This window comes from Stegostoma tigrinum, chromosome 4 (genome assembly GCF_030684315.1).
Source record: "Stegostoma tigrinum isolate sSteTig4 chromosome 4, sSteTig4.hap1, whole genome shotgun sequence".
Classification (NCBI taxonomy): Eukaryota; Metazoa; Chordata; class Chondrichthyes; order Orectolobiformes; family Stegostomatidae; genus Stegostoma; species Stegostoma tigrinum.
Genome location: NC_081357.1, coordinates 64,040,949 through 64,068,648, shown reverse-complemented (window position 1 = coordinate 64,068,648; position 27,700 = coordinate 64,040,949). Strand labels below are relative to the sequence as shown.

General features: G+C 38.4%; 1 protein-coding gene across 1 annotated transcript; it reads right to left on the bottom strand.

Moving 5' to 3' along the window:
• Window positions 1-4,125: 4,125 nt before the first annotated feature.
• Window positions 4,126-27,700, bottom strand: gja1b (gap junction protein alpha 1b). The gene is made up of 2 exons (XM_048531183.2): window positions 27,469-27,700; window positions 4,126-7,458 (listed from the first exon to the last, which is right to left on the bottom strand). Exon 2 carries the CDS (start codon window positions 7,440-7,442, stop codon window positions 6,294-6,296), a length of 1,149 nt encoding a protein of 382 aa, XP_048387140.1. The 5' UTR covers window positions 7,443-7,458; window positions 27,469-27,700; the 3' UTR covers window positions 4,126-6,293.

Sequence of the window (27,700 nt, the reverse complement as noted above, 5' to 3'; positions counted from 1 at the left end):
AATCACCCTGTTTGCTGGTAAAATGCTTGAATATTCCCAGCTCTAACTAAAGTTGCAGGCATCTAGTACTTAACTGGTGGCTAGCAAAGAAATATTAGATAAATTAAAACCCAGCCTTGCATGTGGGTAACTAAACAACTGACCTCTATCATTGTCTCAATGCCATTATTATCTACCACTCTAACCATCCCTGGCCTAACTCAATGCCCTCGACTACCTAACTAACCTGTCACCTGACCACATTCTCCACTTGCAACTTTACCTCACTCATCCACTCATCACTACCTCTCACAGCCCACATACCCAACATCTCATTCTTCCATTCCCCCATTCACCAGCATTCAGACTGAACCTGTAAATTTACAACATAGAACTTTGTGTCAATAAAATGGACATGTCTGCTTTTCCATAGCTACTCCATTCCAAGAGTACTCTGATGCTCACTGCACATTTCTGTGAAAGCTGGACTTGGAAGAAAGGTACAACAGCACTGAATCAAGGGAATTGGGGCACAGAAACCCAACTGTCAGTGTTGCTGCTTGCAAGATCAGGGCCATTCCTTTATAGTGTGTCGATGTACCTGTAATCACGCCACAAACAATTAAAAAACAATTCATGGGATGTTGTCATGGGTAGTTGGGCCAGCATTTATTACTCATGCCTAACTGACCTTGACAATGTGATGGTGAGCTGCCTTCTTAAACTACTTTACTTCATTTAATGTAAGTATACCTATAATACCATTAGGAAGAGAATTTCAGGATTTTGATCGAGCAACATGGATAGATTCGGGTTTAAAGGAATTTTGAGCATAACTATAGTATGTCCGGGTCTCCTCAATTTTATACCCATCCATCGAACAGTCTGAATCACGTCGCAAAACTGATTACACTCCACACTTCCAACAAGAATATCTTTTTGATCAAGGTACCGTGAAATATTAGGCATGGCAGGAAGTAATTCATTTTTCTGGTCTTGCAGTTACAAGATTTGTAGCGTACTGCCAAGACAGGTTCTGTATTTTCTGATTCCTTAAACTTATGCCATAAAACAGACAAAGTCAGATTAAAAATTTAAACACTTCCTTGATTTCAGGTTCTTAAACATCTGCATAATGTTGCAATCAAACTTGGTTTGATTAAAATCATGTAGTACCCTCCTTAATGGTTCAACAACACCAAATGAACCACAGCAGTTAGGAAGGCAGCTTATCACCAACTTCTCAAGGTTAACCAGGGATGGGCAATAAATAATGTCTTTGTCAATTACAGTCATGTTCCATGAATGAATAAACAGAAAAGAAGCTAAAGACAGAATAATATTTAAGGAAGAAGATTATGATATTGTCAAAAAAGTAGATAATCCCGGAATTGTAAGAAGTGTAGAATTCAACAAAGGATCACAAAATGTTGATTTGGAAGTGTAGTATAAAAGGATTTGAAAGCTTTAGAATATAAGCATATAATCGTTGCAGGACTGTTAAACCCACAAGCCTACTGTAGGTGCTCTTGAAATGTACCATGAGAGTTCTTTAAAGCTGCTACATATCGGATGCCAATATCCGTGAATATGGGGTGAGTGTGGCTGGTGCCCATGAAGTGTGTACTGAGAGGTTGCTCCAGTATGGAAATCTTATGAAGCAAGTGGTACCCACTCTGATTTCAAGAGAGAATTTTTGGTATCTACATTGCTTGGATATTTGGTAAGATTAGAAGCTGAATATTCGTGTGGCAAGTTGTTACATTTATAATCTGTATTTAATAATCCCTTTGAACTGGAACTGACTTCTACCTAGGACAAAACTCTCCGCACCCTCCAGCAGATGCTTAAAATAAGCAACAAGTCATTCATGATATCAAGATAGACCTCACAAACCTCTTGCATGATTTTGCAGCAAATTTTGCCATTGCTGACATCATTGAGACTCTTTTAAGATTCATTAACTGTTTTCTTTGCAGATTCCAATTAATTCACAGTAGACCAAAGACATCTTTACATCTTATGTAAAGGTCCAGATTACAAATGTTTTGTAAACATGTGATACTGAAATTGTCAAGTGGACATATTGATTCCAATATTCCAGTACTGCATGCAAAAAGAATGGCTGAGGGCAAACTATTGTCAATCAAAAGCATTGATTTATAATAATTTTGATTATCTACCAAACAAAATAATACTCGTTTTGAAGTAACTGTGCCATTTCAATATGGCTTAGTGACTTGACAAATACAAAGTGGGAGGTCTGATTTGAAAAGCTTAAATATTACGTTTTACAGTTTTTTTATAAAGCATTCCCTTCTGCTTTTCTCCTGCTGATCACAAAATGCAATGTATTTTAGGTTGTGTTTATTTTGTAGTTACAGGTCTGCAGCTAATAGCTAGACAATCAATTCTAGCTTGGCAGAACCTGATTTAGGCTGCTGAACTCAAAATGAAATTCCCAGATCCTGGCCCTGGAGAAAGTTCAGTCCGAGCAAGTGTAGAGTTCCACTACGGTCTGCTAAATTTTAAATGATTTGGAAGCAGAAGCAGGAACTTCATCATTTGTGAAACAGTGCTGTGTAAGTTTATAACATGCATGGAAGATCTAAGTCATCCCACTTTTTAAAATGAAGTAAGCCTTTCCCCTGGAGTTTGAATTAATTAACGCCAAACATAAGCAATACAAAACCTGTCTTCTGCAAGTAATCTCCTGACTTTCTCTCCGGTTTCTGGGAAGAATTTAAGACTACAGTAATTTCCAATTATTTAAATGAAGAGATTACTTGCCAGAAAGTGGCAGTTTCACAGCATTCTTAAAGGTGTTGCTCTTTTCATTGTAGTGTTCGTCTACTAATATAAATATTCAGGATTAATTTCACTCCCAGCACAGTGATAAAATGTATGGTATCATTCCAATAATTATGTTAAACTAAATATTTAATGACTTTTAAACTTCTACAAGACTAAAAAGGACTTTTGTTTAAAATGTACTTGCATGGTGTTGAAATTTTGTCTACTAGGGTGTCAAAAACAAAGAAAGCTAGAGTGTCAACTAGAAAAAGACACATTTGCCTTTGAAGTCTGTATCTGCCTCTTAAGAATATTTGAGGATAAGCAACAGATTTTTGTAAGCTTTCCATGGATGATGGTCTTTTAATTACAATCCCCACTGTTTTAAACCTGGTGGTTACCATTGATCAGAAAATGAATTGGATTTGCCTGAGCAACTGTCAGTATATACACAATGGGACAAATGGCCTGCTTCTGTACTATAGGGATTATATGATTCAATCCTATGCCTCAGAGTCTATTATTGATAACACAAATAGTGTTAAGTCATCAACCAGTTAACTATTTGTTTGAAATATGCAACAGGTGGCGATAAAACATGTTTTTGTGTTATATTTTTGAAGTATATGAAAGAGGAAGAACTAATGCCAGTAGACTACCTATTTAAACTTAATAGCACATTGTAATTTTTAAAATGAAAGTTAATTGATATCGCACCATTAAACTTTGAATCAATCTTTGACAACATAAAACATAACTGAGATCTATTGTGCTGCAAGTCCATCTCAAGAAAATGCAATGTTTCTACATCAATATGAAAACCAATACAAATTTGCTCAAAATCATTCTGAAGGAAATTTTACATATCAGCTCTTAGCTACTAATGCTTGATGTTTTCCTCTTTGGTTTGGGATTTATATTATTTTTTATTTCATAAAAAGAATAATCTGCACAAATTTTTAAAAAATTACAGTAACGAGGAAATGAAAGGGATTGACAAGCACTAAGTTCAATTTTCCTACTTTGACATTTTTTATTATTTGATTTCCATTCTTTAGAATCTTTGAGGATCCCTGTGAATAATGCTTCACAAATAACTCTTAATGCATACAAAAATATGTTTTGCCTCAAATGCCCAGAGGAAAATATGGGCCTTAAGAGCTGGCAATATGCTTTTCTGACTAAAACACCAGAATTCATTTATACAAGAGACAAAAAGTAACATAAATCAGGGAAGCGGACCATATGAATAGGAATTCAGAAAAAAACATGGTGTGAATCTCACAGTAAAATACCTGAAGGTTTTTGACTTCCTTACAACTGATATCATGAAGCAAGATCACCAAAGAGCCATTTACGAAAATGTCGCTTTATTGTTTTAAGTTATCAGGTTTTAATGAACAGCAGATTGCTCACATGCATGGTAACATCAATTGTATGAGTCTCAGTACAAGAGGGATTGCTTGTCAGTGATTTAACATGGAATGTTAAACAAGAAATTAGAAAACACTGACTAGCACTTTACAATAAACAGTTCTGGTGAAAGAGAACATCACTGTTTCATGTGCCTTTCTTTATGGATAAACATCAAGTTTATTTTTAAACCACCAACAAATGCTTACTAGTAGCACAGGTGACTCTTAAAGATTGCACTGCAGAGATACACCTAACAGCCAAAAGAGGTGTCAGGCAACAACTTCACACTCTGGCATACTGAACACAAATTAATGAGCTTTCTCACTTCACACTCTGGCATACTGAACACAAATTAATGAGCTTTCTCACTTCACACTCTGGCATACTGAACACAAATTAATGAGCTTTCTCACTTCCTTATTCAAAACTTGAAGGCTTTACAAAGGCTTTTGCCTTTACAAAATAAATGCAACTTAAAATGGTTAACTTTTGAACTCTGAAGTAATTTGGTTCAGTTATTGGAAAGACGCATAAATCTTCTGCACCAAATAAATAGTTACATGCACACTATTTGACAACTTGTAACCCTCTTCAGCGTCATTGTGCATTTGAAGCAAATATAAAGTTTCAGTGCAAACGCCATTATAGCTAAAGTAATAAACAAAACTTGAATTCATGATGACCAAGTCAAACCTTAAAACTGTAGATTTAGAACTGCTTATGTGATTGAGTGGATAAGCTATTTACAAGATCAGAATAATATGGTTTGGTGAATGCTGATTTTTGTGGCGCTATATTGGCGAATACCTTTATTATTTGTTGACTAAATATTAGTCCAGCACAAAGCACATTTATTATAGGTTTCATAATACTGATAACTTCACCTCAAAAAGTACTAAATAGTACTACAATCACTATCACAGCATTTTTAAAAATAAATCTCATTCATACCAAGGATAATTTTACTACGACTTAGCACAAATTAGCAATCATTCTTACCGTTCTCAAAAAAAAAGTATCCTACCCGGATATAAAATTATTCATATCATATGATTGAGCAATGGAATTTGACTTCCCATATTTATACAGATATTTAAACGAACACATACACATCAGATAGGGTGCATTCTCAGACAAATGCGTCAAATTATGACAATAATTAAGAATCATCACCATGCAACATTATTCCAGAATGCTCTATACTTACTGTCCATTGGGGTCTCCATTAAATAAAGAGGTTTATAGAAAATAACTGATCATTTTGTTAAAGGACTGTAAAACATTGATTTGATCTAATTGTACAAAGATCTTACATTACTTAAATTCCCCTAAAAATGATTCACAAATTTGACTTTTTTTTATTTGATGAAGTTCCACTTTATTCAGCTGAAAACATTTTTATTTACAAAAGAAGTCAAAACTGGGAAAACATGGGAAAAATGTTCAGTCAAATTTGTGATTTGACACAATGTTAGGTAAAATATGAAATGTTCACACAGAAAAGAAATATATGCAAATACATTGAAAACTGTTTTACTAGATAAATAATAGCAAATATAGAATGAGAAGTTCGATACATGTGAATTGGTAAAGTGTTGCTGTGGTTTCAGATTTTTATGGGACTGTACAACATAATCTTGACTTATGTCCAGAATTGAATGATTCCATTGTATTAGACCAAGACTGTGAAAGAGATATTTTGTTCTGAATGGAGAAAAACATAAAAAAGTGCAGGATGGTATCTTGGAATGTTATTTCTGGGCTGAGATAATATTTAAAAATATCAAATGAAAATGAAGATTAGAAGGAATACTTTGGCAAAATGCAAGAATGTGGTTAAAAATGTGTAAGATCAGCAAAACTTTGTTACTGTAAGAATTGATAAATTTTTCAGACTTTTCATGAATTATTTTACTGGAGTGCATATCCTCAGAAAGAAGAGCCTTTGCATGGTTTTCTACAAAAGGTGAGCCACTGAATTATTAGTTGAAATTGAGCATAATGCATTAACTACTTGGTACCAACATCTGGAGTGCACTTCCAGAAAAATAATGTATCTATTCATAACTGTAGAAATGAGGCAATGTCTTAAATTTTAGACCAGGCTAGACCTCAAGGTCATCTGGTCTTGGCCTGCTACTCCCTCGGCTGCTGGTTCTACTAGGTGGTCTCTGTTCCCTGAGACCAACAGGCTGCAACTCTGTTATTGATGGTGACTTTTGTATGGTTGGATGTTCACCATGATAATCAAATGCCTGTGCATGGGAGTTGGAAATGGTGCTACCAGCCTGGCCAATCCTGTTTTGTTCGGTGCTGTAATTTGCCCAGTTCTGTTCATTAGCTTGCTTATTATAGCTTCTGCAGGAGGACATATTCCTGTCCCCAGTAGCAAGCTTGTATCCAGGAGGGGACATGGGAGCAGTTGGTGGGGAGCACCCATTATAATAGGCATACTTTGAAGAGGATGAGTCTTTGAGAGGATTCACGCCCATTTTTTGAGAACCCTGAAATAAGTGGCTATTTTGCTTAACACGATCTGCTAATGTTTTGAAGATAATGTAGAACAGCTCTACCAAGTTCAGCACAGCTGAACCAACAGATACCACCAACATGAATATGATAAAGACAGTCTTCTCAGTGGGTCGCGAGAGGAAGCAGTCTACTGTGTGTGGGCATGGATACCTCTCACAAGCATAAATTGTATCCAGCATGAACCTGAAACCGTAAATGCACCACTGAATTAAAATGAAAGTCACTTCAAAAATTATTTTAAAGATAATACTGACTGCATAAGTATGCATAAGAGATCCTTTAATTTTAATTTTGCCTTGCTCCTCCACACCATATTTGATTTTCTTTAGTTCTAATTGTTTCAAAGCAAGGCTGACATCTTCACCTTCTTCTTGGAGTATCTTTAAATATTTTTCTTTCTTAGTTAATCTTTTTTCTTTATGAGAGACGATAAAGACATGGATTAGGTACACCAGAGTGGGTGTTGAGACAAAAATAATCTGAAGGACCCAGAGTCGAATGTGGGAGATGGGGAAGGATTTGTCATAGCAGACGTTCGCACAACCCGGTTGCTGAGTGTTGCAGCTGAATGCAGACTGTTCATCTCCCCAGGCAGATTCCACGGCAGTGCCCAAGACGAGAACACGAAAGATGAAGAGCACGGAAAGCCATAGTTTACCTCCTGGAGTCAAGTAAGACTGCGCTTTAGTCAGTACTTTTGCCAGGAAACTCCAGTCACCCATCCTGCTTTAAACTTAGCTGTAAAGAAACAACAACAATGTATCAGAAGAATGCAAACTTGTTTCTGACAGTTGTTCATTTTAAAACATAGTTTACTCTGTGTACATCCTTTAATAAAACTCTTAGCTGTGAGCTTATAGGGAGAAAGTAGGATTAAGCTATTGAGTTGGACAATCAGCCATGATCGTGAAGAGTGGCAGAGCAGGCTCAAAGGGTCGAGTGGCCTCCTTCTGCTCCTATCTTCTATGTTTCTTTGTTTTTTCTGTGGCTTAACTGTTCTTTATTCAACACACTATGTTTAGAAACTTCATTTAACACCAGAAATATTTTATGTACAAAGCTGTCTTAATACACCAAGTACAAATGTGGTGGTTACCAGTTATAATAAGGGATTGGGTAAATCAGTATTTTAAAGATAATGGTTTTCGTATTTTAAGATCAAATCTCTTGCCTGGTACAAAAGTTTAGAAGTCACAACACACTCCAAATAGTTGAAACGCTTCAATATGTCAAATCAATTAAGAATGAAATAAAATAATAGGATAATATACATATGGTGTTTTGAAAAATGGGGGTGATGAATTTAATGCCTAGTTAACTGACAAATATAAACTGGTGCAGTACTCTGATGACTTTTCATATTCATGCCATTTCAGGTTAAAGATGTAAAAAGCTGATGTTGCCATGATGGATTTTGGTGGCTATTCCATTGTAAGCAAGCAGAAGGGGTTGCAAAATACTTCCATTCAGACTGCTTGTTTTATTCTACACAACAACTTCATTACTTGTTCAAAACTACCTGTGAGAGAAAGGTGGATGGTGATGAAATGCTAATGTCACTTGTTCAAATCCCACAATGACAGCTAGTGGAATTTAAATTCAGATAATTGATAAATGTGGGATTGAAAACTAAACCCAGTAATGGTGACCAAGAAACTATCACAAAATGTCATTAACATCCATCTAGTTCACTTGTGTCCTTTAAGGAAAACAAAATCTGTCATCCTTACCTGGTCTGGCCTAAGTGACTTCAAGCCACAACAATGTGGTTAACTCTCAAACACCCTCTGAAATAGTGCAATGAAGCACTCAGTTCAAGGACAACTACAAATGTGAAACAAAGGCTGGCCTTGCAGTAATACCCATGAAAGAGTTTTTTTTAAACATCAGATCAATAAACAGACTCAACCTCATGTGCAAACAGGTATCATGTTTTCCAACAATGCTCAATATGCCCAATTCATTTGTTCAAAGTTTTGCAACATGGTATGGAAAAAAGTAATTTGAATACAGCAGCTTTTCCCAGTTTATTACGAAAACATACCAGAATTGAACCTGACAATTGCTAAAGTGCTAACAAACCAGATCAGAAACGAATCTTACAAAGAGAGTTTGAGGCAATTTGAAGACAGGTTTTCTAACGCAGAGGGCCATTTTGGAAGTTGCAGAAAATAAGATAAGCAGAATTAATTGAAGTCTAAGAAAGGAAAGGTGATGAAGAATAATTAGAATATCACTGAAGAAGTGTAATTAAGAAGATAGTAGCATAGCGGTAATGATACTAGATAACAAAGTGTGAAGCTGGATGAACACAGCAGGCCAAGCAGCATCGGTTATCCAGTGAGGCTGGAACCAAAGTTTGGTGGGAAAAAAATAGCTAAACAATGGACTTCAAAGATGAGGTGATTTGGCACAGAATATATGCAGTCCCTTAAAGGGAAAGGTAGGACAGACAGCTCCAAAGCTCCCTGGATGACAAAGTAGATTAAATTTAAATTAAAGAATAAGTGTGTCTAAGACACAGTAAAGTACAGTTGAGAACCAAGCTGAATACAGAGGTTTCAGAAGTGAGGAAGCAAATACAAGAAGCACAGAGGTAGAATGAAAAAAGACTGGCAAGTAAGAAAAGGAAATCCCAAGTCTTCTGTAAGTATATCTATTGTAAAGACATTGTTAAAGGAGGACTGGGGCCAATTAGGGCCAAAACGGAGACTTCACACACAGGTGCAGGAAGCATAGCTCAGGCTTAACTTAATACTTTGCATCTGTCTTTATGAAATGGATGCTGCAAGGGCCAGCATGACTAGAAGGGTTTAAAATAATAAGGGTGATGTATAGGATACACTGTCAATATTTAAAGTTGATAAGAATCTGGGACCAGGTGACATGCATCCAAGGATATTGGAGGAAGTGAGAAGGAAACTGTAGAAGCATTGGCAATAATCTTTCAATTGTCCCTGATTCAGAGGTGGTACCAGAGGATTGGTGATTTATAAATATTGCGCTCTTGTTCAGTAATGCTTATAATATTTGGCCCAACAATTACAATTACAATTACAATCAGTCAGTTTAATTCTAATGGCCTGGAAACTTCTAAAGATAATTATTTGGGGTAGAATTAATAGTCAGAAAAGATGAGGATTACTTCAAAAGAGTCAGCATGGATTTGTTAAGGGAAAATTGTGTCTAACTAATGTGAAGTTATTTGAAAAGGTAAAAGAGAGGGTTGATGAAGGAAGGGCTGGCGATCTGGTGTATCTGGAGGCATTTGATATAGTGTCACACTGACATGTGAGAGGTAAAGGCCAGGGACAGCACCAAACTGGATACAACATTAACTGAGTGATAAGAAAGAGAAATCAATGTTTATTGGGCACTTTTCAGGATGGACAAAGATTTGTAGAGGAGTTCTCAAGGGGTTGACATTGAGACTCTTGCTTGTCCTGATTTAAATAAATAATCGAGAACTTGGTGCACAGGAGACACCTCAAAGGTGTGTGAATAATGGAAAACTCAAAAGTACGGTAAATCTTGTGGACAATGCAGAACAATCAAAAGAACTTTGACATGGTGGAGTGGTCGGATAGGTGGCAGATGAAGCTCAATATGGAGATGTGCATGAATAAAACATAGGGTACTATTCTAAAGGAGCAGAGAGAATGGATGCATGTCTACACAAGTTATTAAAGGTGATAGGGCAAATATCAAGAGGTGGTAACAAAGTATACTATGCTTTCTAAATAGGGGTACATAGAGCACAAGAGCAGGAGATTATTATTGATTTATATAAGACACTGTTTAGACTTTAGCTGGAATATTGTGCATAGTGATGGGCGCCACACTATAGGAAAGATAAGAATGCATTGGAAATAGCGCAGAAAAGGATGAGACACTAAAGCGATGAGGAGAGATTGAAGAACTTGGGGCTGTTTTCCTTGAAGAGGCGAAGGCAAGGAGGAGATTTGATAAAAGTCTCCAAAATCATGAAGGGCCTGGACAAAGTGGATAGGGAGAAAATGTCCTAATTTATAAACAGATTGAAAACTGGGGGCACAGTTTTTCCCAAAAACAAAGCAATATGTGAGGTGAGAAAAAAATATATTCACAGTGAGCAGTTAGAGTAAGGAATTAATTGTCTGAAAGTGTGGTGAAGACAGGTTAAATTAAGGCATTCAGGAGGGAACTGGAAGACTATTTAATTAGGAACAAAGTGAGTATCTCTAGTCTTTTCCCTGTAACCTTGCACAGAGTTCAAATGTTCAAAGGGTCAGAGTAGACATGATGCTCCGCAACAATTCTATGATTCTGAGATTGAACAGATCACAATTTCCTTCAGGAAAGGAAAGCCAAATCTGTACGTGGCCTGGGCTGTCTTTTAACTCCTCTCTAAACTGGCCTAGCTAAGTCACTCAGTAATATTGAACTGTCACAAACAAAAACTGAATAGGAACAAAATCCAACAACAAACGCAGCATCATACCAGGTACTGAGAAAAAGAAAGGTGCACTCGTCAGTCAACCCTGCAAAGTCTTCCTCGCGAACATCTGGGAACTTGTGCCAAAACTGAGAGAGCTGTCTCATAGTCCAGTCAAGTAACAACCTGACATATTCATACTCATTAAATCATACCTCACAGGTAACGGTCTTCATCCCCATTCTGTGTATGTACTGCCTCAGCAACAGGATGGGCTAACCAGTGGCAACAGCGCCATGCTACACATTTTGAAATAACTACAACAATTTTCATTCATAGAATTATGGAGTGTTGGGATGTCTCCTTTTTACCTCTTCAAATTTGACTATGATATTTGTTTGTTTTCCAAAGCATAATATGCCAAATTAATGACTACCTAACTATTTACGTGCCATGATCATAAAAGGACCAACAAAACATAGGTTTTCTTGAGATTCATAAACAAAGAGGTTAGGATTACCAGACAAACTAATCTAGATAAACAATGTACTAACTACTGTGTGTGTGTGCATGTGCACATGCATACACAGGTATGATGCAGAAACCCATGCAGAATTAACGGCTACAAGAAGTAAGAAGAAATTTTATAGTCTGTAGTTTGGTGTTTAGACTGGCCTGAGGCTATATTTTGTGGTCTTTTAATTTTGTAATAGTCCCATTATTTCTTGTTCATTTGGGTATTCTTCTAGAGATGGCAATCAACGCAAAGTCAACGTTTCAAAATGAGGTCTGAAGAAGGTCACTTGATCTGAACTGTTAACTCTGTTTCTATCTCCACAGATGCTGCAAACCTGCTGAGTTTCACCGCAATTTTTGTCTTTGAGAAAGAAAAACTCTGGTTGATCTCATCCAAACCTGTTGCAAGTATATAACTGAATTAGATGAAATGACTACCAATCCTACAGAGATAAAGGCCCATCTTCATTATGAGGATGCCTTCCATCATGTTGTGTGCATTATCAGTAAGCTAAATGGGTCAGATGTAGAACAGATCTAGCAGCTCAAAACTAAGCATCTATAAGATTTGGCAGGCCATCAACAACAGCAGAGTTATGTCCCAAGACAATCTGTAACTGTATAACCAGCATATCCCCCAGTCTACCATTACCATCGAGCCAAGGAGCTGAAAGAGCAAATAAGGAGCATAGGAGCTCACGCCAGAAGCAGCAGCAGCCATTAACTAAAAATTAAGTAACAAACTAGTGAAACTACAAATGGAGAAACCTAGCAGGTCTGGCAGCATCTGTGGAGAGACAGGTAGAGTTAATGTTTTGAACCTGGTATAACTCATCTTCAGGACTGAAAATGATCAGGTATGTTCCGTGTTCTGTTTTTGTTTCAAATTTCCAGCATTTGCAGTTTTTTTTTGCTTTTATTTTAGTCAAACTGACAACACAGGGCTGTTTACAAGTTAAACAATGGAAGCTGCATACTATGGGCATAGCTAAGGTGATCCCACAACCAATGGATTAGATAAATCTCTGAAAGGCTGACATATCCAGGCATGAATGGTGATTAACATTTAAGTGAATAACCAGAGGAAGTGGTTCCAAAATACTCTCCATCTTCAAAGATGTTGAGCTCAACATATCACTGCAAAAGGCAAGATTTGCAATCATCTTCAACCAGAAGTGCAGTATGGTTAATTCATTAAAGCCTCTTCATGATATTTCCACCATAGTAGATGTCAGTTTTCAACCAATTTCAATTTAGTCCATATAATATCAAAAAACAGATGACAAACTAGATACAGAAAAGGATTCTGACAACATCCCAGCTGCACTTCTGAAGACCTGTGCTCCAGAAGTAGCCATGCTATGGATCTAACTGTTCCAGTACATTCATAGCACTGGCATCAACATGATGGTGTGAAAAATTGCCCAGGTATTTCTTTTCCACTAAAAAAAAGGACAAATACCACTCAAACTTTTTTTTCAATTTACTCACAAACATCAGAACACTGATGGATGACATCCTCAACAGTGGCATCAAGTTGTGCTTTTCATTAGCAAGATCCTCACTGATGCTCAATTTGCATTCCAAGGGGATTTCAAAGTTTTGGACATCATTATGCCTAAGTCCATTGGAGAAATGGGACTGAATTTGAGCAGTAATGCAAGAGTGGTTTCTGTTGATTTCAAAGCAGCATTTGACAGTGTGCCATCAATGAGCTTTATCAAAATGCAAGTCAGTGGGAATCAAAGCAAATACCCTCCTCTTGTTGGATCTATGGCTAACACAAAAGTTCTTGTAAGACCAAGTCCAAATTAGCTGTTTTTTTAAGAACTGAACAGCAAAGTGAAAAAGCAATGGGTTTCATGATTTAGGGGAAAAAAATGTCGGGGGGAGCAAATGGGAAAGAAGTGGGATGATCAGGTGAGAGTTTGAGGTGAGGGTAATCAGAGATTTCAGGTGTCACAGGACAAAAGCAAAGTTGGTCTGGTGTTTATAGAGAATGGGGACAGGCCCAAAGTAGGGGCTATTAGTAGATGGTTATATAATACAAGTCAGTTCTGATAAAAACAGAACCAAGGAAACTGGAGAATAGAACAGGGGACAGAGTTTGTGGTCTGAATTTGTTGAACTCCATATTGAGTCTTGAAGGCTGTAAAGTGCATATAGGGAAAACTAGGTGCTGTCCCTTCTGAGATAGCAAGGTGTAGAGCTGGAAGAACACAGCAGACCAAGCAGCAGGAAGGTTGATGTTTCAGGCCTAGACCCTTCTTCCTGCTGTGTTCATCAAGCTCTACACTTTGTTATCTCAGAATCTCTAGCGTCTGCATTTCCTACTATCTGCTGTTCCTTCTGCTTTTGTTGGCTTCCCTGAAATACTGCAGCAGATCAAGGGGGAAAAAAAATGAGAATGCCAGAGCAAGATAGTGTATTAAATGGAAACATTAGCAGAAGGTCACGTTCATGCTTCTAGAACGCCTCACAAAGACGTCTTTCAGTTTGCATTTGACCTCCTCGATATAGACAAGACTGCATTATGAGGAACAAATACAGTGGACCAGGTTGAAGTATAAATTAATTTCTGTTAACTTGAAAGGAGTGTAGTTGGCTGTGGACTGTGAAGAGGGAAGAGATAAAAGGTAAAGCATTACACCTCCTGTGATTGCAGTTGGAATGGTGGGGTGGGCATGGGGGAGGTGGGATACTGTAAGTGATACAGGATTCAGTTTTAGGGAGTGAATAGTCCCTTGGGAATTCCAACAGGGAGGAAGAAAAAACATATCTGGTGTTGGAGTCATGCTGGAAGTGACAGAAGTAATGCATGGGTGATCCTTTGACTACAGAGGTTTGAGAGTTGGAAAGCACTGACAAGCAGAACTCTATTGTAGTTCTGGAGGGAAGGGCAGAGGCATGAGTAGAAGTGTGGGAAATGGGTCAGACATGACTAAGGTCTCTGGCCAGCACAGTTGTGGGTAGTTCACGGTCGAGGAAAATGGGTAACGTCCAAAGAACCATTGCGGAAAGCAGCATCATTGGAACAGATGCAAAGAGTCAAACAAACTGAAGAAAAGAAGATAGAATGGAATCCTTACGGTAAGCAAGGTATGAGAAATATTGAAAGGTAGGGAATCTTTGGAATTTTATTTACAGCAGACAGCTGTGAGGGCTGGGTCATAATATATATTCAAGTTTGAAATGGGCAGATTTTTAATCAATAAGTGAATCAACGTTTATGGGGGTAAAGGAGGAAAGCCAAGTTGAGGGTTATTAATTCAGACACAATCTAATTAAATGGCAGAAACTTGATGGCCAAAAGGCCTACTGCTGCTCCTACACCCTATGCTCTTATGATCTTAACTGTAGTCAAGGTAGCTGTGGGAGTCGGTAGGTTTGTAACAGATATTAGTACATTGCCTAAGCCCAGATTTGGAGCTAGAGAAGTCAAGAACTGAAGGGAAGAGCCTGAGCTTAACCAGGTGGAAGGTAAGAGGACGGTACAAATTAGAAGCAAAATTTTACTAGTTTGAGACAGATCCTGTAAAAAAGGTAAGTATAACAAAGGACTATGCAGGTGCGTACAGCTATATCTTGTATTTGAAGGAAGTAGGACAAGTTAATGGAAAAATTACTCCATGAGAGAACAAGTTCATCCACAGTGTTTTGCTATTGTTGAAAATTTTAATCACCTCCCTTTGACATTCAATGGTACTACCACCTCAGAACTTGGCATTCCTGTGGTTAACATTCAGGAGAATTGAACCAGCCATATAAATATTACATTTGTAAGAGTAGATCTAAGGCTAAGAAATAACTTCCCTCCTTGTCCACCACCTACAAGGCACAAGTCAGGAATACCTCCGACTTCTTTGATAAATGGCAAGAATAACAATCAAGGGCCTCAACACGATCCAAGGCAGAGCAGGTTGCTTGAGTGGCACCCCATCGACTTCCAACATTCATTCTCTCCCACACTGACTCACAGTAGCAGAAGGTGTACCATCTACAAAATGGACTGAAGCAATTCAAAGCTTTCTTATCAACAACTTCCAGACCCCAAATCTTTAACTTCTGAAAGAACAAAGCCAGAAAATGCTTGAGAATGTCAATAACTGACAAATTCTCCCCCAAGCCACTTATTAGTCTGATTTGGAACTATATTTCCATTTATTCACTGTGGCGGAGTCAAAATTGCTGGAACACCTTCCCTGATATCGCTCCGGGTACTCTTATACGACATCAACTGCAGAAGTTCAGCAGAAGTTCTTTAATCTAAGTAAAATGTAATATGGAGTCAGTTAGCTGTATAGCCAATTTGCGGTACACAGTGACACTAGCAGCATGGATTCACTTCCCATACTGGTTGAGGCATGAAGGGCCCACCTTCTCAACCTTGCCCCTTGCAGGAGGCATAATGATCCTCAGGTTAAACTCACCACAATTGTTTCTCTCTCTCTCGCTCTCTTGTTCTCTCTCTTTCTCAGGAGAGAGAAGAACTGTGGTGTCTTTACCAAAACATAATTGGAGATGTAGAATAATTACTGCCCTTGACAGCAATTTCCATATCCCAGGAAAAAAATAAAAAGAAACTCAGAAAACTTAAGAATGCAGGGGGGAAAAATGGTACTGCGAAACAGATCGGTAGTTGAAATTTTTCACAATCAGCAATTTCTGTCATGTAATAATAGATTACTAATTATAATAATATCCTACTACTATTCTTAACATTTGTTATTTTTTAAAAAAACAGTCTATGGATTAAGGATGTTAAGTATTAAATAGCATTTTTGCACATGAAGCAAAATAAACTAACTGTTTTTCTGGTCCATCACCTCACCAGGCTCAAGTATAGTTGATCTACATGAATAGGAAAGGTCTTAGGTTCTACTGCACCTGCTGATTGAGTCAGCTGATATCTGTACAATATTAGTTGTGACCCTGTCATAGACCAAGGAGGCCCAGGTTCAAGTGCAACCTGCTCCAGAGATGTGTAATAAGTCTGATTAGAAAAACAGTTCAACTGTCTGTCGGGAGGTCCTCATGTGGTGCAATGGTAGGGCAGCTTGGGTTCTAATCCCACTGCTCTGTACATGTGAAATAATATTTCTTGAAAGTAGAGTCGAAGGTAGACAGGGTAGTAAAGAAGGCATTTGGTACACATTCCCTTACTGGTCAGTGCATTGAGTGTTGTAGTTGGGAGGTCATGTTGCAGCTGTACAGGACATTGGTTAGGCTACTTTTGGAATATTGCATTCAGTTCTGGTTTCCCTGCTATAGATAGGATGTTGTGAAACTTGAAAGATTTCAGAAAAGATTTACAAGGATGTTGCCAGAGTTGGAGGATTTGATCTATAAGAAGAGGTTGAATAGGCTGGGGCTATTTTCCCCAGAGCATTGGAGGCAGAGGGGTAACCTTATAGGAATTTACAAAATCACAAGGGCACAGATAGAATAAATAGCCAAGGACTTTTTTTTCCAGGATAGCGGAGTCCAATATTAGACAGCATAGGTTTGAGGCAAGAGGTGAAGGATTTAAAGGGGTCCTAAGGGCAACATTTGCATGGATAGGGTGGTGTGTGTGTGAAATGAACTGCCAGGAGAAGTGGTGGTGGCTGGTACAATTACAACATTTAAAAGGCACCTGGATGGGCAATATGAAAAGGAAGGGTTTAGAGGGATATGAGCCAAATGGTGGCAAATGGGCTTAGATTACTTTAGAATATCTAGTCGGTGTGGGCTAGTTGGACAAAAGGATCTGTTTCCGTGCTGTACAGCTCTATGACGCCATGAATCTAACAGGTTGATTACAAAAATAGCTCAACTGCCTGCTGGAAGGCAGTAGGGTGACTGTATTTAATGTCAATGCTTCAAGAGGAAATTAATTTAATCATCTGGCAAAGTTTTTAATTTTGAGTGACCTCAGCTAGAAAAGCATTCGTTTATAAGGCTGGGGAGAGAGTGTGACATGTTTCTTCTCCTCCTAGAAACAAATAACCTGCTGCCAAACACCGTCTGGACTAACTTATTAAGCATTCCGATGCACTACAGAAGAAGCTCAACATGTGAAGAGAGGAGCAATGAAAACAGAAAGCATAAAATAAATTTTTTAAGAAATTTATGCGCATAACAACTTGGTTATGCCTTTCAAATATATCAGTTGGAAAAGGGTATGAGCGGATATTTTAAATTTGTAACAAGTTTATTTTCTGTCAAGACTAGAGAAAAATAGCAATTTTGAGATAATCACAAGAATTTAATCGACACATGTTATGTTAATCAGATCTTGTATGGGCATAATATATGGTAATGGTTACAAAAACAAACTGTAAGGAACAAGTGACAAGATTAAGGGTGTTTAATGAATACAAGTACTTGTCAGTTAAATATTAATATTGCTCCTCACATATAATGTTGTGGAATTTTCACGTCAAATAAGTAATGCTGCTTATTTCATTGTAATTTTCAATCCATATTAGTCCAATTAAGGTATGGATATTCAAATCAATGCATAAATTGAACTGATTCTCAAATTTTGACTGCTTGATGTAACACTCTGTTAACACACTGAATTATAAGATGGTTCTGGAGAATGTAGAAAGTTGACACTTCAGTCAACAGTGTGTTCTGCATGGGCATAGGTATGTGTTTCATTCAGATAAGCAAATACACCAAGATTATCTTACCTTTCAGGTGAAGGTAAAGATGAAGCATGGCAAAAGAGGAGATGGAGCTTTCTGAGTGAACTAATCAACACTATTTCTCAGCTAACATCCTTCACACAGATTTAGGGGTAATTTTCAACATTGAAAGGGTGGAAAATCAGTGGTCACAAATCAGCTGCCAAATTATTAGTGGCTATAAGAAAATGTCAAATCCATGACCACCAGTTTTCTATCCCTACCAATGTATTCCCATATTCTCATTGGTGCATGCAGAATCTTTCTTTGTGCAAAATGGCTGTCCTCCTGGTCCCAAAAGTTACTGAACTTCAAAAGAATTTAATGAATTGAAACGCCGTTAAAAATACATCAACTAAACTTGTGCAAAAGTACAAACCGCCTGTGTCATATATAATAGGATTCAACCTGAAGTTCACTGCATTCACATACGCACATATGGGCTGCCTAGGATATAAAAGTGATGTCTATTTTTGGCCTATCAAATCTGTGCCCTCATAAAATGAATACTTGTGTAAATTGCCAATGTTCTGATCGATTTTTCCACATACCTGGTGAAGGATTCCTTCAACTTCACAAAAAGGAATCAGGACATGCATATCAAAGGTAATCCTGTGACCACGTGCTCATTCAACATTATCATTGATTCTACGTGCACTGAACTTGGCAATTCGCACAGTTAAGTTCAGCTTTACCAACACCATATTCACTCATATACACTTTATTCCCACTAGGCCCAGGTCTCTTAAACATTTTCATCAGCAATCATGGGATATGTGTTTCAATGGAATGATACCAACCTCCTACACTTCGTACATTTCTGACATGCAGACATTTGCTATATTGAAACGTGCAGTTGTATGTAAGAATTTCCTTACATAAGTTAACTGGATCAATCCAACATGCAAATTCACCATTGAATTGAAGCAGTCGAACAAACTCGCGCTCTCCTCAGTGTGGTAGTTAAGAAATCTGCTAATGGGTGTCAACTGTGAGTCTTCACTAATCAGTTTACACGTTGGGATTCCTACAGCTCCACATACATTTGGCCATACTGGCAATCTCCTAAATAAATCCTAGGCCATTTGTTCTCTGGGCAGGTTCAATTTGAAAACCCAGATCAGATCACTCACTGTAAATCATACAAACGTGGGACCATGCCTAAAGCCACCACTTACAGTCCTGAAAAATGCCCATTCTACCTCATACTGCCATGGAGGGATAAGGTGTCTCAAACATTTGAGCAACACGTGAAGCTAGCCATTTCATGCTACAGTTACAACGTAACAACATGAATAATATTCCCTATCAATAGGATACACCATTAAGCCAAATTCTGCCTACTAAGTGTATGAGGATTGTGGTAAATGAATTTCAGTGTCACCCTGATGCCATGAATATAGGCTATGCATGCCAATTAGTGGATCATATCAAACGAGACATCCCTCTGGTTGTTCACAACACAGTACTGACTGGACACAACCGATTGGTGTTTGAAAACTAGAAACAGAGTATCCAACATTATGTTTACTTCTGCAATTTGGCCACATGTGTGCAGCTGCACCGATAATTACACTGCAATCAAGGTTATCAGTTGACTTTGCATTGTAACTCACTTATGCTTGCTACAAGCTACATATATTCATACATTAAGCCTGACACTTCCAGGCAAAAGAAGTTTGCCTCCTGTTAGCACTTTCTCAATGAAGCAGAAGCTTGAGCTATATTGTTCCCTAGTGCATTTCCAATGGTGATTCTCAACTAACCAAAGTTGACTAGATTTTTTTGAATTTAAGTAAAAGTTTAGAAAAGACTGTTCCTTCGTGCATTCTCCCTGACAATGCCACAACCAATCAGAGGCCACGTGTCCAGAAATCCACACACTATTTCTCATGCAGTGCAAATTGATGTTTGCTTTGAAATTCAGGATGCTTCTATCTGTTTTTGTGGGGTTAACATGATAAGTTTGGTCAAAATGCCTCTTTTTCTCTGCAATCTATTTGAGTTTATGCACTTTGGTAGGAGTAACCGGAAGGCAAAGTACAGGGCTAATGGTAAGATTCTTAGTAGTGTAGGTGAGCAGAGAGATCTCGGTGTCCATGTACACAGATCCTTGAAAGTTGCCACCCAGGTTGATGGGGCTGTTAAGAAGGCATACAGTGTTTTAGCTTTTATTAATAGAGGGATCGAGTTCCGGAACCAAGAGGTTATGTTGCAGCTGTACAAAACTCTGGTGCGGCCGCACTTGGAGTATTGCATACAGTTCTGGTCACCGCATTATAAGAAGGGTGTGGAAGCTTTGGAAAGGGTGCAGAGGAGATTTACTAGGATGTTGCCTGGTATGGAGGGAAGGTCTTATGAGGAAAGGCTGAGGGACTTGAGGCTGTTTTCGTTAGAGAGAAGAAGGTTGAGAGGTGACTTAATTGAAACATATAAAATAATCAGAGGGTTAGATAGGGTGGATAGGGAGAGCCTTTTTCCTAGGATGGTGACGGCGAGAATGAGGGGGCATATCTTTAAATTGAGGGGTGAAAGATATAGGACAGATGTCAGAGGTAGTTTCTTTACTCAGAGAGTAGTAAGGGAATGGAACGCTTTGCCTGCAACGGTAGTAGATTCACCAACTTTAATTACATTTAAGTCGTCATTTGACAAGCATATGGAGGTACATGGAATAGTGTAGGTTAGATGGGCTTCAGATCGGTATGACAAGTCGGCACAACATCGAGGGCCGAAGGGCCTGTACTGTACTGTAATGTTCTATGTTCTATGTAGTTTAAGAAATCATGATTGCCACATACATTCCTAACTGGCATACTTCCAAACGATAAATGTGAGCTTCATTGAAGTTCATAACTACAAGTCATTTGGTGCAAATATAATGTTCTGATCCAAGATAATTATTGTGAGGGAGGACAGCTGCTTCATGTTCTTCATTGCAGGAGTCACATCTTAAATATGATTTATGCATAGCATTTATGACCAAAAGAATTACATTTTGTTTAATGCTAGATGGTTAAAAAAGTGGAAACATCACAGAAAGTCTGAGGTTAATTTGACAGGGCTTGACATGACAGACAATATGTCTTTGTTTTAAATTTACTCATGGGACATCAGTATCGCTGGCTAGGCTAATATTTATTGGGCTTCCCTAACTGCCCTGAAATTGAGTGGTTTGAAAAGTCATTTCAGGCAGACCATTAAGAGTCAACTAAATTGCTGTGGGTCTGAAGTCACATGTAGGCCAGAGCAAGCAAGAATATTAGTGAACCAGGTGGGTTTTTATAACAACCAACAGTAGTTACACGGTTACCTTTAATCTAGCTTTTAATTCCTTTTTGAATTCAAGTTTCACCATCTGTCATGACGAGATTTGAACTCATATTCCAAAACTAAGCCTGGGGCTCTGGATTAGTAGTTCAGTGATGTTACCACCACTTCACCATCTCCCCATAACTTAATTGCATTTTTTCTTAAGTAAAGACTTTGTATATTTAATACATGGACGTAAGTTTAAATATGGCTTGGTAATTCATTATATTGTACTTTCACATTCTGACAACAAAATATTTTGAGTATTCTATAACGAGAACCTTGACAGAAAAGATCATAAAACGTAACACTGATTGGTCTTTAATTTGGTAAGTTAGGAAGCTTGTCATATATCCAATGCAATCTTAAAGCTTTAAAGCAGTGAATCAGAGCTTTAGATTTGGGGAAATGGAAATACAGAACCAGGATGGCAAATCCTTGGCCCTTTGAATCTGCTCCAACACTCAATAAGATCATGACTGATTCAAATTCCCCATTCTCAACTACTTCTGATAACCTTGAAACCCTGCCTCAAATGATTTAATCTACTTCTGCCTTTAAAATATTTAATGGCCCCTACCTGCATTGTCTTCTGGAGCAGAAAGTTCCAAAGTTGTGTAAAACTGTTAGAAAAAGCTCCTCTTCACCTCTCAAAAGATGATCCCTAATTTTAACACGGTGTTCCCTAGTTAGGGGTTGATGCAAAGAGGAAACCATTTTTCCATGTTCAAAATTGTTGAAACCATCATGGATCTTACACACTTAAATCAATTCACTCTCACCCTTCTAAACTCAAGTAGGAACAAGTCTAGTCTATCCTCATAAGACAAATTAGCCAATCCATGTATCAAGGTAGCAACAAAATTAGAAAGTGTTGGAGTAACTTAACAGGTCTAGCAATGGACAGAAGAACACAGCTAATGTTCTGAGTTCAAAAGTTCCAATGAAGGGTCACTAGACCTGAAATATTAACTCTATTTTTTTCTCTCCACAGATGGTTGCCAGCTTTGCTGAGTCTCTCGGCACTTTCTATTTTCAGTTCAGATATCCAGCATCTGTAGTTCTTTGTTTTAAATCAAAGTAGCAAACCTTCTTTGACCTGACTCCAATGTATTTACATACTTCATCAAATACAGAGACCAAAATATCTCACAGGATGCCAGATGTGTTCTCACTAATGTCTTGTACAACTGAAGCTTGACATCACTTTCCTTCTATACAATTCATTGCAAAATGCAGGATAGCATCTCATTAGCCCTCTTGATATATGCTGTACTTACATGCTAAGGTTTTGTGAACAGAAGCATCAGAGCACCTAAATCCCTTTGTACCTGGAAATTCTACTGTTTTATTCTTCCGATGAAAGTGAAAAAAATTCACATCATCCAATATTATAGTCCATTTGCCTTTTTTTTAACCCACTCATTCAACCTATCTATACCTGCCTGCAACACCCTCATGTCTTCTCCACAACATAGCTTTCTCCCTGGCTCGGTGTTGTCTGTGAGTTTAGTTACCATGACTGCATTCCCCTCCTCTAAGCCATTGACGTAAACTGTGAACGTTGAGTCCCAGCACACACCCTTGCTGGATTCCACTCATCATCTCCTGCCAATATTGTAAAAACTCATTTATACGTACTTTGGTTCACTGACAGAAAACAATCTCCTATCCACCCCATTATGTTACCCTGTACAACATGAGCTTTTATTTTGATGCAGCATCTTATCAAATTCCTTTTGGAAAAACAAATGTAATAGCCTACAGGTTTCCTTTTATTATCCATAATGCATGTTACTATTTCAAATAACTCCTATAAATTGGTTAAACATGATTTCCCTTTGCCAAAACCGTGCTTACTTGTCCTGTTCACATTGTTTGTTTAAGTATTCAGCCATAACCTCTTCAGTATTCAATTCTAATACATTCCCCATGACAAATGGCATAAAATGCCTATAATTTCCTGTTTACTGCCTTCTTCCCTCCTTGAACAAGGGGATTAAGTTTGCTACTTTCCTGTCTGATCGAATCTTTCCAAAATCTAACTGTTTGGAAAACTAACATCAATGCATCTACTAGCTTATTAGCCACATCTTTTAAGACCCTAGGATGTTGTCCACCTGGACCTCAAGTCTTGTCAGCATACAATTCCATTAGTTTGCTTGGTAACTCTTCCCTTGTGTTTATAATTTCATTGAATTCTTCACACCTTTCCACATCGTGATTTGCAATGTTTATTATATCTTCCAAGGTGAAGATAGAAGCAAAATATTTGCTCATTTCACCCGCCATTTTCTTATTATTTACTACGTACTCCTTATTTTCACCAGCCTCTAGAGGATAGGGCTCAATTTACTTACTTTCCCCCCCCCTTTTCAAATAGAAATTCTTGCTATCTGTTTTCACATTCCAGCTTGCTTCCTTTCATACACTAATTTCTTATTCCCAATCAACCTTTCAGTCATTCCCTGCTGTTGTTAATATTCTGACCAGTCATTTAATCTGTCATTCATACTTCTGAACTCATATGCATTTTCCATAAGTTTTGTTATGCTAACTTATTTAGTTAACCATTGACAGTGGGTCCTTCCATTAGACTGTTTAGTTGGAACATATTTATTCTGAATATTCTGTAATACCCCCATAAATGTCTGCCACCATATCTCTATTGATCTGTCCCCAGCCCCTAGTCAACTTCAACTAGCTCAGTTTCCATGCTTGTATTGTTGCTTTTATTCAGTCTTAAAATATGAGTCTTCCAATCTAACTGAATGTAAAATTCAATCTTATTGTGGTTGCTGCTACCTGGGGGTGCATTTACTCTGAGATCATTAATTAATCGTGTCACACTACCCAATGTTAAACATGATAATAACCTGCTGTCTGGTCAATTCCAGAATGTCAATTGGTTTAAGTGTCCCCCAGGAATTTATCCTTGTCTATGTTTTAGCCCTCATCTAATTGCTTTCCCAAAACAACTTCATCCAATGGCAGTGTTAATTTTCACATGTACACTGTTGAAATCCAGCTCTGCCACCTCTCTCTAGCCCCTGCATTGTTGCTATATTATAAGACTGCTTAACATTAGCTGTAATGAGCAGAGGGTTTCCTCTAATTAAAAACTGGGAAGACTAAAAGTTGTTTTTAATCCCCTCTGCAAACTTTATACCCTAACAACTGACTCTATCCCTTTCCCTGGTAATGATAGCAACAGTCTGGGATTAAGCCAATATGTTCACAGTGTTAGCATCAGATTTGATCCTGATATGAGATTCTACCTTATTATGGCAATTTGAAGATTATCTTTTCCCACTGCTGTAAAATCACCCAACTTCATCCATGGCAGTTCATCTGCTGCTGGAGCCCTCAGTTGTGTTATGTCTGAATTTAATAATCTTAATGTACCCTTGGCTGATCTCCCAAGGTTCATTTCCCTATTACCTCTGTGCTCACTGTACCACATTGGCACCCAGTCAAACAACATCTTCATTTTAAGATGTTCACCCCTTAGTTTCATATCCCTCCATACTCTCACTCTTTCCTGTTGCTTCAATGGTCCCTAGTCGAAGAATCCATCAAGATATCTGCACTCCTTTAGATCTCACCTTTTGTATACCCCTTCCTTAATTGTCCCATCATAAGTGGCTGTGCTTTTCTCTATTTAATCCCTAAATTTCGAATACCCACCCTTCACCTCTACACTTTACAAGAGGAAAGGTGCTTCTTAAAAGTAACTTCTTTCACAAAGCATCTCTTTATGTGACTTGGTGTCACGTTTCGTGTTTTTTTTACAAAGCTCCGTGAGTTGCACTGAGTATTTCTATTGTGTTGAAAAGCTATACAAATTGCTGTGAAGTTGGTTTCTAAGCCAAATTTTATATTTTAGGAGACAATCTAGTCCTTGGGAAAAAGAAATCAAAGCAGCATAGAGTTTGAAGAGTTGTTTTATTTTGATGTCTACATTCATTGGAAACTTTTCGTTTGAACTTGTAACTCGGTGATTTCTCCTGCTCCGGAGTTTGCAGTCTGTGATGTCTGAACTAAATATTGCTTCAGGTTTATTCAAAACCACCTTTCGCGAACAAGCCACCTCATCATGTACAGAGTGTGTCATTTCTAGAGCATTTCGGTGAACACGATCCTTCTTAAAGTCATTTTTGGCTTCTTTCATGAACCGTTCTCCAAAAGAGATGTAATTTTTTTTAAAGGAGATGATGGATTCAGAGTCGATACAGTGCGGAGCTGGAGGAACACAGCAGGTCAGGCAGCTTCAGAGGAGCAGAAAAGTCAATGTTTCGGATTGGGACTCCTCATCTGACTTAGACTTTCTCGCTTCTCCAGCGCTGCCTGATCTGCTGTGTTCGTCCAGCTCCGCACTGTACATGGGCACTTCTTTTTAAAAGGGGTGGCATATTTGACTTCATATCAAAATGCGTGCTTAACTGATGTATCTTTTCTCCAACTTCATTGCTAAGTTTTACAATTTGCATCTAGTGATGGGTAAAATCCCTCTCAGTCCTTGATTCCCAGCCGTTTCACTCTGTAATGGATCTAAAATGAAATTTGCGCTGGCTCGATTCTAACGTGATAGTCATTAACGTGCCCTTATCCGTATACTGAATGGTAGATAATACAACTGTTAATCACACAGGTAACTAGAAAAGTAGTCTGTTGTTTGCGATCGTATTAATGTAATTAGGATTCCACAAACTCACAAGTAACACACATATTTGCTTGACTGGACGTAGATAATTTCCCAATCGACCTGTTCAGGGATGGTGCTATACGCCTCTCTGTAGGATGGTGAGACTTGGAACCCGGGTCACCTCCCTTTATATAGCTCCCGGGAATTGCACTGGGTTTTTCCATTGCTTTAAAAGTTGTATAAGTTGTTGCAAAGTTGGTTTCTGAGTCAAATTTGGTCCTTAGACTGTACCACAGCGCCACAAAATACGCCAATTCTGTTAACTAGCCTATGTACGTTACCATGCATGGCTGGGGCAACGGGTGTAGGGCTTTACGCGGGTCTCCTGTCCTGGGGCGGGGGGGGGGGGGGGGGTCCAGGGACGCTACATCACAAACTCTGTCCTGTCTGAAGGTATATGCTTCACTGGACAAGGGCACCTGCCAACGGGAACCCGGAGAAGTTTCTCTTCACTTCAGCTCAACTGCTCAACAGTACACTTCATCTCTCCGAACTTTGCTTCCCCCCACCCCAAGAGGTAGGAAGCACGGGGACGTGGGGCTGGTTGTGTGAATAAGACTGCTAGCTAATATTTCTAAACTAACCTCGAAGACGGTTGGTCACTTTGGACGGAAAACGTAAGGTTTAAGTCGAAAAAGCCGCGTTTTTAACATCGCCTAGAACTTACTCCAACTCATAGTGACTTTAAGAAATCAGTGCACGTAAAAGATGCGGCTAGATCAGGCTAAATGTTTGAAGGTAAAGAGGAATTAGTTAATGAACAGTAATATCCGTTTCTTTTTCCTGCTCTTGAACGCTGGGACAAGTTAGATTCTGGGCAAGTTTTGTAAATTCAAGTCTTTGGAAAATTAGTGATTATATATTCCTCTGCATGTGGGATCTAAAACAGTTGGAGTGTATTCCATTCATCTCTTAAATGTTCCCGAACAATCCTTTAAGATCAACAGTGCAGGGCAGTTTTGAAACTATTAATCCCTCGAAAGAACAACATCACTTTAAAACGCACGATACGGTGGAAGAGAGTTACTTTCACCAGCCGAAAAGTGAATGTGAACTCTCGGAAACTTGGTTTTCTCTCTCTCTCTCTCTCTCTGAGACAGATGCAGTGAGAAGCAAGCTGTGCAACTTACCCAACAAAGTGTCGGAAGAAAATGTGGACGAGGCTTCGAATTGTTCAGCTCGGGAGCAGTAAAACTAATCGGCTGAATGTTGCACCGCTTCTAGGTGAAAGAGTAACCTGTCTCTAGCCTGTACACTGTCCGCTGCCCGATTTAAAGGGCTTTTAGCTCAAAAAAAGTTTTGAGTCACCTGACTCGTGACGTCACGGCTTGCGATGACCTCCTCTGAAAGTTTCAGGGAACC